Source organism: Callithrix jacchus, chromosome 1, assembly GCF_049354715.1.
Source record: "Callithrix jacchus isolate 240 chromosome 1, calJac240_pri, whole genome shotgun sequence".
In the NCBI taxonomy this organism is placed as follows: domain Eukaryota; kingdom Metazoa; phylum Chordata; class Mammalia; order Primates; family Cebidae; genus Callithrix; species Callithrix jacchus.
In genome coordinates, this window is record NC_133502.1 from 112,291,043 (window position 1) to 112,304,575 (window position 13,533).

Sequence of the window (13,533 nt, forward strand, 5' to 3'; positions counted from 1 at the left end):
ACTTTGGCAAACTAGATATCTCAAAATAGTAAGAGCTATTTATGACAAACCCACAGCCAATATCATACTGAATGGGCAAAAACTGAAAGCATTCCCTCTGAAAACTGGCAAAATACAAGGATGCCCTCTCTCACCACTCCTATTCAACACAGTATTGGAAGTTCTGGCCAAGGCAATAAGGCAAGAAAAAGAAATAAAGGGTACCCAATTAGGAAAAGAGGAAGTCAAATTGTCTCTATTTGCAGATGACATGACAGTATATTTAGAAGACCCCATCATCTCAGCCCACAATCTCTTTAAGCTGATAAGCAACTTCAGCAAAGTCTCAGGATACAAAATCAATGTGCAAAAATCACAAGCATTCGTATACACCAGTAACGGACAGAGACCCAAATCATGAGTGAACTCCCATTCACAATTGCTACAAAGAGAATAAAATACCTACAAATAAAACTAACAAGGGATGTGAAGAATGTCTTCAAGGAGAACTACAAACCACTGCTCAAGGAAATAAGACAGGACACAAACAAATGGAAAAACATTCCATGCTCATGGTTAGGAAGAATCAATAGCGTGAAAATGGCAATACCGTTCAAAATAATTTATATATTCAATGCTATCCCCATCAAGCTACCATTGACTTTCTTCACAGAATTGGGGGAAAAAATAAACACCTTAAATTTCATATGAAACCAAAAAAGAGCCTGCATAACCAAGACAATCTTAAGCAACAAAAAACAAAAGCTGGAGGCATCACACTACCTGATTTCAAACTATACTACAAGGCTACAGTAGTCAAAACAGCACAGTTTTGACTGGCACCAAAACAGAGATATAGACCAATGGAACAGAACAGAGGCCTCAGAAATAACACCACACATCTACAACCATCTGATCTTCGACAAACCTGACGAAAACAAGCAATAAGGGAAGGATTCCCTATTTCATAAATGATGCTGGGAAAACTGACTAGCCATATGCAAAAAGCCGAAACTGGATCCCTTTCCTTACATCTTAAACAAAAATTAACTCAGCATGGATTAAAGATTTAAACATAAGACCTAAAACTATAAAAACTCTAGAAGAAAACCTAGGCAATACCATTCAGGACATAGGCATGGGCAAGGGCTTCATGAGTAAAACACCAAAAGCAATGGCAACAAAAGCCAAAATTGACAAATGGGATCTAATTAAACTAAAGAGCTCCTGCATAGCAAAAGAAACAATTATTAGAGTGAACTGGCAGCCAAAAGAATGTGAAAAAATTTTGGTAATCTACCATCTGACAAAGAGCTAATATCCAGAATCTACAAAGAACTTAAACAAATTTACAAGAAAAAAAAAAACAACTAACCCCATCAAACAGTAGGTGAAGGATATGAACAGACACTTCTCAAAAGAAGACATTTATGCAGCCAACAAACATATGAAAAAAAGCTCATCACTGGTCATTAGATAAATGCAAATCAAAACCACAATGAGATACCATCTCATGCCAGTTAGAATGGCGATCACTAAAAAATCAAGAGACAACAGACGCTAGAGAAGATGTGAAGAAATAGGAATGCTTTTACACTGTTAGTGGGAGTGTAAATTAGTTCAACCATTGTGGAAGACAAGGATCTAGATATAGAAATTCCATTTGACCCAGCAATCCCATTACTGGGTATATACCCAAAGGATTATAAATCATTTATTATAAAGACACATGCACATGTATATTTACTGCAGCACTATTCAAAACAGCAAAGATTTGGAGCCAACCCAAATGCCATCAATGTTAGACTGGATAAAGAAAATGTGGCACATATACACGATGGAATGCTATGCAGCCATGAAAAAGAATGCATTCATGTCCTTTGCAGAGTCACAGATGAAGCTGGAAACATCATTCTCAGCAAACTGACAAAAGAACAGAAAACCAAACACTGCATGTTCTCACTCATAAGTGGGTGTTGAACAATGAGAACACATGGACACAGGGAGGGGCACATCACACCCGGGGCCTGTGGGGCGCAGGGGGCTAGGGGAGGGTTAGCAGGGAGATGGGGAGCTATGGGAGGGATAGCATTAGGAGAAATACCTAATGTAGATGACAGGGGGATGGATGCAGCAAAGTACCATGGCACATGTATACCTATGTAACAAACCTGCACATTCTGCACATGTACCCCAGAACTTAGAGTATAATTCTTAAAAAATGGTGAAAGTCAAAAAAAAAAAAAAAAAAAGAAGAATGCAGATTTACTGTAAGCTCTGTAGCAACGAGTAAGTATAATTGATATGTTAAGAATAGAAAAAAAGGGCCGGGCGCGGTGGCTCAAGCCTGTAATCCCAGTACTTTGGGAGGCCAAGGTGGGTAGATCACGAGGTCAAGAGATCGACACCATCCTGGTCAACATGGTGAAACCCTGTCTCTACTAAAAATACAAAAAATTAGCTGGGCATGGTGGCGTGTGCCTGTAATCCCAGCTACTCAGGAGGCTGAGGCAGGAGAATTGCCTGAACCCAGGAGGCAGAGGTTGCGGTGAGCCAAGATCGCACCATTGCACTCCAGCCTGGGTAACAAGAGTGAAACTCCGTCTAAAAAAAAAAAATTAGAAAAAAAAGAGAACAATACACAATGCCCAATTAAAACCTGAGAAGGGAAGTATAATACAGGTCAGAAACTCAGATTTACATAACAAAAGAAAGCACACTAGAGAGGGAATAAGGTAAAATAAAAACTCATTTTTCCTATTCTTAATTGATCTAACAGATAACGGTTTTTCAAAATAATAGCAACAATGTATATAGTTATGTATACTTATATGTGTGTTGTGTGTACATACTGCACATGTGTATACACGCTTCTGTATTAAGTGAGATAAATGCTAGCAATATTACAAGAGATATGAGGGAGAAATTAGGATTCTTTTGTTACTACAAGTTATTTACACTTTCTGTGATACAGAATAGTATTATTTAAAAGTGAGCTTGCATAGTTGTAAATGTGTATTACAAACTACAGGGCAATCACTAAAAAAGGTTTAGAAAAAGTAGTATAACTGACATGCTAAGAAAGGTGAGAAAACCAAATCATATAAAATGTCCAATTAAAAATACTAAAGGCAAACAAGAGTGGAAGACAAAAACAGGAACAAAGAACAAGGTCAACAAATACAGTAGCTATTAATTTGACTATATTAATAACCACTTAGAATGTCAGCGTCTAAACATACAAATTAAAAGACAGAGTGTCAGGCCTCGCCATAGCCGCCACCAAGTCCATCGACACCACCTTTGAGAAGACCGCTGTGATGTCTTCACCAAGGGCTATTGATTTGGTTTAATAAAGCTTGATTTGAAAACAAAATCTGAGAATGGATTGGAATTGACAAGCTCAGGCTCAGCCAACACTGAGAACACCAAAGTGATGAGCAGTCTGGAAACCAAGTACAGATTCACTGAGTACAGCCTGATATTTACAGAGAAATGGTACACTGACAATACACTAGGCACCGAGATTACCATGGAAGATCAGCTTGCACGTGGACTGAAGCTGACCTTCAATTCATCCTTCTCACCTAACATTGGGGGGAAAAATGCTAAAATCAAGACAGGTATAAGTAGGAGCACATTAACCTGGGCTGCGACATGGATTTCGACATTGCTGGCCCTTCCATCTGAGGTGCTCTGGCGCTGGGTTATGAGCGCTGGCTGGCCGGCTACCAGACGAATTTTGAGATTGCAAAGTCCCGAGTGATCCAGAGCAACTTTGCAGTTGGCTACAAGACTGATGAATTGCAGCTTCACACTAATGTGAATGACAGAACAGAGTTTGGGAGCTCCATTTACCAGAAGGTGAACAAAAAGTTGGCAACCACTGTCAACCTCGCCTGGAGAACAGGCAACAGTAACGTACTTCAAAATAGCAGCTAAGTATCAGACTGACCATGACGCCTGCTTCTTGGCTAAAGTGAGCAACTCCAGCCTGATAGATTTAGGATACACTCAGACCCTAAAACCAGCTATCAAACTGACACTGTCAGTTCTTCTGGTTGACAAGAACGTCAATGCTGGTGGCCACAAGCTTGGTCTAGGACTGGAATTTCAAGCATAAATGAATAATGTACAATTGTTTAATTTGGAACTATTTTGCAGCATAACTACCTTCAGAATTTAGTGTATCTTTTAATGTTGCATGTCTGGGATGCAAGTATTGCTAAATATGTTAGATCTTCAGGTTAAAGATGATTCATCTTTAAGATGTTACCCTTTCAGAGGTACAGAAGAAACCCATTTCCAGAAAAGGTCCTTGCAGTGGTAGACTTGGAAGAACTTGGTGGCCCCTTTGAGATGCCAGGTCTCTTTATCTAGAAATGGCTGCAAGTGGAAGCTGATAATATGTAGGCATTTTGTAAATCCATATTGAGTAAATGAATGAAACTGTGATTTCCTGAGAATCAAACCTTGGTTTCCTAGCCCTAACGATGAGAGGCTTGCTGCTTGATGATGTGTACAAACTCACCTGAATGGGACTGTTTTAGATAGATCTTCATGACCTGTTCCCACCCCAGTTCATCGTCACCTCTTCCACACCAGAAGGTCTGCAGGGTGTGGTCACTGTTTCTTTTGTGCTATTCTGGGGTAGAGAGGAGGGATGTGATGAAGCCAGTAATTCAGGACTTATTCTTTCTTGTGTGGGTTTTTTTTTTGCCCTGTACCAGAGTGTGAAATAGCTTCCAGGAGAGTCTGTGTGATTGTAATCACATAGTGACAACACTCAGCATCTAAATTGGACTTCTATTGTATTCTCACCACTCAATTTGTTTTTTAGCAGTTTAATGGGTACATTTTAGAGTCTTCCATTTTGTGTGAAATTAGATCCTCTCCTTCAAATGCTGTAATTAACATCACTTAAAAAAAACTTGAATATTGAAACCTCAAAAAAAAAAAAGACCGAGTGTCAGAGTGGATCAAAAAATGAGACTTCACTATGTGTTGTCTACAGGAAACCCATTTTAACTTTGAAGACGCATAGATTAAGAGTCAACGGATGGAGAACATTACACCATGCTAACACTACTCAAAAGAAAGTGGGAGAGCTATATTAATTTTAGACAAAGTAAAATTTTAGAGCAAGGAAAATTAGCAGGGATAAAGAGGGGCAATACATAATGATAAAGGGTCAATTCTCTAAGAAGACATAACAATCTGTAATTTGTATGCACCTAACAAGACATAACAATTTTTAATTTGTATGCACCTAATGGCAAAGTAATCAAAATAGTTGGCAAACCCATACAACTGAAGGAGAAAGACAAATTCACAATTACAGCCAGAGACTTCAACACCCCTCCATCACTGAAAAATCCAAGAGGCAGATTTAAAAATCTAATTGAACTGAACAACATCATTCATTGATTAGATCTAAGTGACATTCATAAAGCCTTCTTCCAACAACAGCAGTATGTACATTCTTTTCAAGCTCACATGGACCAATCATGAAGAGAGACCACATCCTCTATCATAAAGTGCACTTAACAGATTAGAATAGAATTCATACAAAGTATGGTCTCAGACCACAATGAAATTAAACTAGAAATCAATTATCAGAAAAATAGCTGGAAAATCAAATTATTTGGATATTAAAGAACACACTTCTACGTAACAAATGGGTCAAAAAAGTCTCAAGAAAAAAAGCTTAAAATACTTGAAACTAAATTAAAATGAAAATTCAACTTAAAATTTATGACATGGAACATAAACAGTACTTGGAAACTTATAGCAATGAATGCATATATTAGAAAAGATGATTTAAAATCAATACTCTTAAGGTTCCACCTTAATAAACTGAAAAAGGAAGAACAAATTAAATCCAAAGTAAATAGAAGAAATAACAATTAGAACAACTCAATAGAGAAAATTAACTATAATCAAAAGCTACTTCTTGGAAAAGATCAATAAAATTCATAAGCCTTCAGCCAGGTAGAGGAAAAAAAAGAAAAGACATAAATTACTAATATCAGAGATGAAAAAAGAGGACATCACTATAGATCCCATGAACATTAAAAGGATAATTAAGGAAGACTATAGACAAATTATATTCCTACAAATTTGATAACATAGATAAAATGACCCAATTCTTTAAAAGACACAATCTGCCAAAGTTCACACCATAAGAAACAGACAACCTGAACAGGCCTGTATCTATCAAACTTAGTCGATACTTAATAACCTTCCAACACAGAAAAAGAACTCACAAGCCTACAAGGGTTCATGAGTGAATTCCACCAAACATTTAAGGAAGAAAATATATGAATTCTCTCCAATGCCTTTCAGAAGACAGAAGCAGAATGAATACTTCTTAACCCCTTCTATGAGTCCAGCATTATCCTAATACCAAAACTAAACAACAACAATACAGGAAAACTATAAACCAGTATCTCTCATGAACACAGATACAAAAATCCTCAACAACATATTAGCAAATGAAATCAATGATGTATAAAAAGTTTTATACACCATGACCAAATGGGATTTATCTCAGGTATGCAAAGCAGTCCAACATCTGAAAATCAATTATGTCATTTATTACATTAAAAGGCTAAAGTAGAAAAATCAACTAGGAATAGAGGGAACTTCTTCAGCCTCATAAAAAATATCTACCAAAAACTGTATAACTAACAACACACTCAGTGGTAAGAAAGTAGAAGCATGCCCACATTAGGAACAAGGCAAAGGTGATCCCTCTCATGACACCTTTTCAAAATCAAACTAGAAGTCTCAAATAACGTAACAAGCCAAGAAGTGGAAATAAAAGTTATAGATATTAGGAAGGAAGAAATAAAACTGCAGATAAGATCGTCTATTTAGAAAATCTTAAAACAATCAACCAAAAAAAAAACCCTCCTAGATCTAATAAGTCATCATAGCAAGGCTGCAGTATACAAGGTTAATAATATGAAAGTCAGTTGCTTGCCTATATTCCATTAATGAACAATACCATTTATTAATACATTAGCACCCCCAAAAATAACTACGTAAAAATAAATCTAACAAAATATATACAAGAATCACGTAAGGAAAACTACAAAACTGATTAAAGAAATCAAACAAGATAAAAATAAATGGAGAGATTCCAATATGGATAGGAAAAGTCATTATTGTTAAATGTCATTTCTTCCCAACTTAATCTATAAATTCAATATAATCCCAATCAGAACCCCAACAGGTTATTTTGTGAACATTGACAAACATTCTAAAGTTTACATGGAAATGCAAAAGACAAAACAAAATACTGGAGAAGAAGAGTTGGAAGACTGATATTACCCTACTTCAAAGCCTACCATATAACTACAGTGATCATGACAGTATGGTAAGGGCAAAAGAACAGAGAAATTAGTCAACGGAAGTAACAGTTTGGCAATTCTTACAAAGCTAAACATAGGCTTACCATATATAAAATCCCACAATCATACTCCTAAGCATTTACCCAAATGAATTCAAAAGCTTTCCCAGGAACTGTTTATAGCAGCTTTATTCAAATACGAAGAGCTGCTGTACATCTATCTACACAATTCAGCAATAAAAAAAAAATGACCTATCAAGTCACAAAAAGATACGGAGGATCCCTTAAATGCATACTTCTAAGTGAAAGAAGTCAATCTGAGTACGTGAGCCACCATGCCTGGCCTATTAAATTTTTGTTAAGAAGTCATAACCAGCTTAAATTGATTTTAGAAACATAACCTCTTCTTAAGATGATGGTCCCTGTGATATATCTGAGGGAGAAACAGACATGTCACTTATTAACAAGTTTAAGAAGTAAAGGAGGGAAGAAAAAACTGCTATATGACTTACCTGTTGCTTCAAAAGTCAATTTTATAGAATCCCAAGGTGTCTGTTCTTTGGATATGAGTCGGAAATGAGCAGGATTCCTTGGAGAAACTTCCGGCGCAGGAAGATACCAGTTTTTCCTATTTGGAAAGGTAGCTTCAATATTTAGGGTGCTTTATTAGTCAATGGCTACCTGTAACTCACAGAAGTGTTCAGCATGTATGAACACATTTTGGAGTATGAAAATAAACTGATAGACATAATAAGCAATGCCAACTCCCAAAAACTCAGATTATTTTGCAATAAAAGCTTCTCAATATTAAGAACAAAGAAGTAACCTAGGTGATCTTGATTCTACCACCCATCCTATTTCTTCTCATCCAGTCCTTCACTGCCAAGCTATAAAATTTTCCCAGAGAAAACAATTTTTAAGATAGATGCTTAATGGCTATTACATTAGTTAGAAGGGTCACCTTTTCTAACCACTCAGGTTTCTAGAGAAAAGACTTTAAATTTGAAAAAGCAGAACTACTCCTCTGAGTGCTTTATTTCACTCAAGAAAAAAACAAGTTCCATAATGATAGAAAAAACACTACAAACAGCACTGAACTTGTATATTAAGGATGACAGTTTAAACGGTAACAGTACTGATATGGTGACAAGACTTGAGAACAAACTAATCTCCAACTTAAGCAGAAAAATAATCAACCAACCTGATTAGAAAGTGCACTGGAAGATACCAAGGAAAACCACAGAGAGGTGCATTCTCTTCACAGTGAGCTCGGATGCTATCATTGATCTCAGGAATATGAGGGGTTATGTGAGACATTCCAGTATAATCAAACCCATTGATCCATACTCCAGAGTCCCGTTTAACTGCATTTCCTTCTAAGTCATGAAATGTTCTAGTCATATGCTAGGGAAAAAAAAAAAAAAAAAAGACTAGTGAGAAAACTATTTCAACTAGTACACCCACATTCTCACAAAAATGGAGTATGACAATACCAAGAAATGATGTGGATATGGAGCAAGTAAATGAGACACTCAGGGTTTCTAATGTATTGCTAAGGGTTCTTTCTTATAAACTGGAAGATGGATATATAGATGATTGTTTTGCTGTATCTTCCAAATATATTTAGGTTTCCTATAAAATTTTTTGAAACTTCCTATTTCAGATTTAAAAGGCATGAATGTTAGAGCTCCTCTGAGATAAGAATTTAAAACAAATACATCCTAAGCACATATATACATACACACTCATTTCCCCTTTAGTGTTTTATGAAGCTAATTAACATGCAGACAAAAACGGGAATTGCAGTTCACCACTAGGTGACAGCCTTGTGCCTAACAGAATTTTATAAAAAGGCACCATGCTCCATTTGGAATAACTTTATTCAAGGCAGAAAACAGCCTGAAGCATATCAATGGTGGGGGAGGAAAGAAAACACTGCATAGGGTAGGCGCCTGCAAACTGCAGCCAACAGAGCAAACCATCCACTGACTCACTAACTGTTTTTATATACGAACTGTTATTTGAACATGGCCACACTCATTTGTTTAGGTATACTCTCTTGCTGCTTTCGCTCTGTAAAATAGTCACTGCAACAGACTGTATTGCTGACAAAGCCCAAAATATTATCTTGTCCTTTACAGGAAAAGGTTGCCAACTTCTGGCACGGTGGAAGAGAACCCCAAGACAAATCAGAAAAGGACCAGCTTTTCCTAAGTATTACTGACATAATTATAAAACCTAGTACATCATGAAAAACACACTGAACCTCCTAAAAAAAAATGTTGTCCTTCACTGAAGGTTTTACAAATTGTAAAATCTCACATAAAATTTATCACGGAATCCTTCAGGACTACAACAAGGAATTGTTATTTGGACCCTTTTCTAAGTCTCCTAAGTTCAAGCATTTTTAATTTTTTAAGTCCTTGAATAGTGATCTAGGTTATAATTTCTCTGACATTTCTGTTTGGCTAGTCCACAACCTCTAACAGAGATGACTAGAATTGAGGCTTACTGCTTTATAGTACCAGGTCTAAAAAATCTGAAGAATCTGAAATCTAAAATAAGTTGTCAAACTGGCCAGGCATGGTGATTCACACCTGCAATCCCAGGCACTTTTGGAGGCCGAAGTGGGCAGATCACCCGAGGTCAGGAGTTCAAGAACACCCTGGCCAATGTGATGAAACCAGTCTCCACTAAAAATTCAAAAATTAGCCAAGCGTAGTGGTAGGTACCTGTAATATCAGTCACTTGGGAGGCTGAGGCAGGAGAATCACTTGAACCCAGGAGGACTGAGGTGGGCAGATCACCCAAAGTCAGTTCAACAACACCCTGGCCAACATGATGAAATTTATCTCCACTAAAAATTCAAAAATTAGCCAGGTGCAGTGGTGGGCACCTGTAATCCCAGCTACTTGGGAGGCTGAGGCAGGAGAATCACTTGAACCCAGAAGGCAGTGGTTGTAGTGAGCCAAGATTGTGCCACTGCACTCCAGCCTGGGCAACAGAACAAGACTCCATTTCAAAAAAAAAAAGGAAAAAGAAAGTAAGTCCTTAAAACTCATTTTAATTAATCCCTTCCTAAGTTATAGTTTCACTATCACATATTACTTTGAATGTTACTTAATTTTACTAGTATTTTTAAATATCAATTTTATTTTGCCAGTTGACAGTTTAGATTTTTACTCAGCCTGTAGACACTCTTACAATCTATATTTCTAAAAACTCATTATTCCATCATATATATTTGCTCTTGTTTTTCCAAATAGGTGCAGTTTTATAATTTGAATAGTAATAAAAACAAGCAAACATTTCCAATTCAGTCTCCTGGGAGATATATGTCTAGCTGATAAGAATGCCTCTTGACAGTCAGTCTTCTGTCTTACACACAAAAAAGGTGAGTATGACCAAGTAGGTCAACAGCAGAAAAGTCAGTTGTGCTTCCGATTCACTACTGAAGCTCAAAACACACAAGGCTTTCCTTTTCACATCTCAAATAGCTCATGCAAAACTGCTCACCTGAAGAAATACTCTCTTTGGCTTCGGATTAGCAGGATTGGAGCTATATGGAAAAAATGTTCCACTGCAAACAAGGAGGAATGTAATTGCACATACCAAAGTTAAAGTTAGCAAGGTTTTTTTTGTGCTCTTGGCAAGGTAGATGAAGTTAATCTAAAACACAAACCACAAACATAGAAATATTACAAATTCATGCTAGTAGTGGAAAGGTGTTTTTAACTGACTTTACTTTTAACAGGTATTATCTAACAGACCCTGAAGAAAATTTATCAGCAGGTGCTAGCATACTCCAACAACTAGTAAACGAAGCACTAACTCTAGGAGATTTCCATCACAGGTGAGAACCTAGAAAATGATAGATGCCTCCAATCTGCTATGATGGTGCCACCTTTTTAACACACAGCCATAAACCAACAGGAAAAAAGAGGACTGTCGCTGTCCTCAATCAGCAAAAAGAATAGAAATGTAGATGTAATCGATTATTCATTAAATAACCAGAGATAAGCTTTAAGCTTAGGCAGATCTGTTTGGACAAAACTCCAATTCCGCTCATAATGCTTTAAATTTATGTCAGAATACTGAATTCATCTAAACTAGCATACAGATATACCTTTGAGACTTTGCCAGTGGACCTGCATATGAGGAAAAACTGCATTTCAAGTAACATTACCCCTTTAGGTGACAAATCAACCAACGCCAACACAATCAAAACAACAAATCTGAATTTGGGCAGTAAACATAAATGACTGAGTTTCAAGGCTGGCATCCAGAAAATCCTAAATATACTTATCTTAGATTTTTAATTGTAATGAAATCACTGAACTAAAAACTGTAAGGGACATACACAACTCAGAATATTCCATAGATCCCTTACAAGGTCTGAAGAAGCCATTTGGGGAAGCTATAGGTGAAATTTTAAATTGTTCTAAGAAGCCACATTTTAAATATTGTGACTACTAGGAGAAAGAGGGACTGACAGGGTGACAAATTTTGTTTTGCTAACTCACAGCCTCAAGTCCTCAGGTATTCTGTCTTATTTTTGTACTCAATGTATACAAATGTGAGATGTGTGACCTAAGGCTAGTACTGTTTTGTTGCAGATGCCTCTGGATGGAATACTGGTACACTACAGACATAAAATCTAAATCCAGCTCCCCTTTTTGCCTTCTTCATTTTATTTCTCTACTTATTTCCATAAGTAGAGAAATAACAAGAATGTGAATTTTTTCTTTTTGAGACACAGTCTCACTCTGTCACCCATGTTGGAGCACAGTGGCACAATCTCAGCTCATTGCAACCTCCACCTCCCAGGTTCAAGCAATTTTTGTGCCTCAGCCTCCTGAGTAGCTGGGATTACAGGTGTGTGCCACCATGCTCAGCTAATTTTTGTATTTTTAGTAGAGATGGGGTTTCACCATGTTGGCCAGGCTGGTCTGGAATTGCTGACCTTAAGTGATCCACCCGCCTCAGCCTCCCAAAGTGCTGGGATTACAGGCGTGAGCCACCACACCCAGCAAGCAATCAGTTAATAGGTATCCTTGGGTATTCTTTGCTGGGCCTTCATGGTTATATGCATATTGATTGAACAAAGCTGAAATGGGGACTGCAGGTACAAGTGGGGTCAGGAAAAGAAGAGTCAGAAACAGCTCAGTCATCAGCATACACTGGACATTTCAGAGTCCCTTTTCATGCTTCTCTTCAATTTATTTTGTACCCATCTCAGAACCTAGAGTGACACAGGATGACATATTTCAGGAAGGCTGAGGCAAGAGAATTGCTTGAACCCGGGAGGTGGACGTTGCACAGAGCTGAAATCACGCCACTGCACTCTAGTATGGGCAATAGACTCCATCTCAAAAAAAAACAAGCAAACAAAAAATAAAACCTGATCACTTGACAAGACTTTAACTGCTTTCTAGCAGATATTTTTAATATATCCCCAAGGACTGAAGGAAAAGCTCGCTGAAATATGCATTGTGGTTCAATTCTCCATTACCCAAAGAAGACAGTCTTACTCTATTAATAAGCCACTATCACTGATACTGCTACACATAAATAAGAAAATTATTAAAAGACTGATAACTCATGGCATCAAAGTGTGGCAGGGCTATTTCACATTAAAGATGAATATTAAGCGAGCTTTCTAAAGTATTCCAAGAGGCAGTCTTCTTTCTCAAAGCTTTTCCAATAAAATGTAATTTGGAAGACAAGACATTTTAATCCTCTTTCTTCTGGTTTCCCAGATTTCCATGCTTTGGGGACATTTTCTATTTCCACAATGAACATCTCCAGGGTTCATTTTGCCCCCTTCCACATTATCAGTGGAACAGAATTTAAAAGTCCCATATCTGAGTCATCTTTTATGGACATCCATAGCTCCCATTCATTGACTATAATTTAATAAATACACAGGGTTGGGGGCATTCCGTTCATAACTAGCTGACTTTTGATTAGAACCTAATCTACAGATGACAAAACTCCACTATCTGCTTTAATCCTTACAACAGCAAAACCTATCAAAAATACAGATGATATAAGGGTTAATATTAAACCAAAAAGAAGAAAACCCTACAGGCAACAAAGAACATTTTAGAACTTTTCATCTATCCCTATGAATACCAATAAGGATTATCCTTATCCTTATATTATCCTTAATAATTATCCTGTAAATAAAATGATTGGAA

The 13,533-nt window shown here is 37.0% G+C and overlaps 1 protein-coding gene and 1 pseudogene across 1 annotated transcript in view; one reads left to right on the forward strand and one right to left on the reverse strand.

Annotated features, from left to right (window-relative positions):
• Positions 1-13,533, reverse strand: part of ERMP1 (endoplasmic reticulum metallopeptidase 1) — a 59,949-nt gene that overhangs the window by 19,700 nt on the left and 26,716 nt on the right. The window contains exons 11-13 of the mRNA XM_002806489.6: positions 10,850-11,002; positions 8,535-8,737; positions 7,846-7,961 (exon numbers count right to left, since the gene is read on the reverse strand). Coding sequence (XP_002806535.2) covers positions 7,846-7,961; positions 8,535-8,737; positions 10,850-11,002 — 472 coding nt within the window. The remainder of the gene's footprint in view (positions 1-7,845; positions 7,962-8,534; positions 8,738-10,849; positions 11,003-13,533) is intronic.
• LOC144582077 (non-selective voltage-gated ion channel VDAC1 pseudogene) lies at positions 3,518-4,229 on the forward strand (annotated as a pseudogene).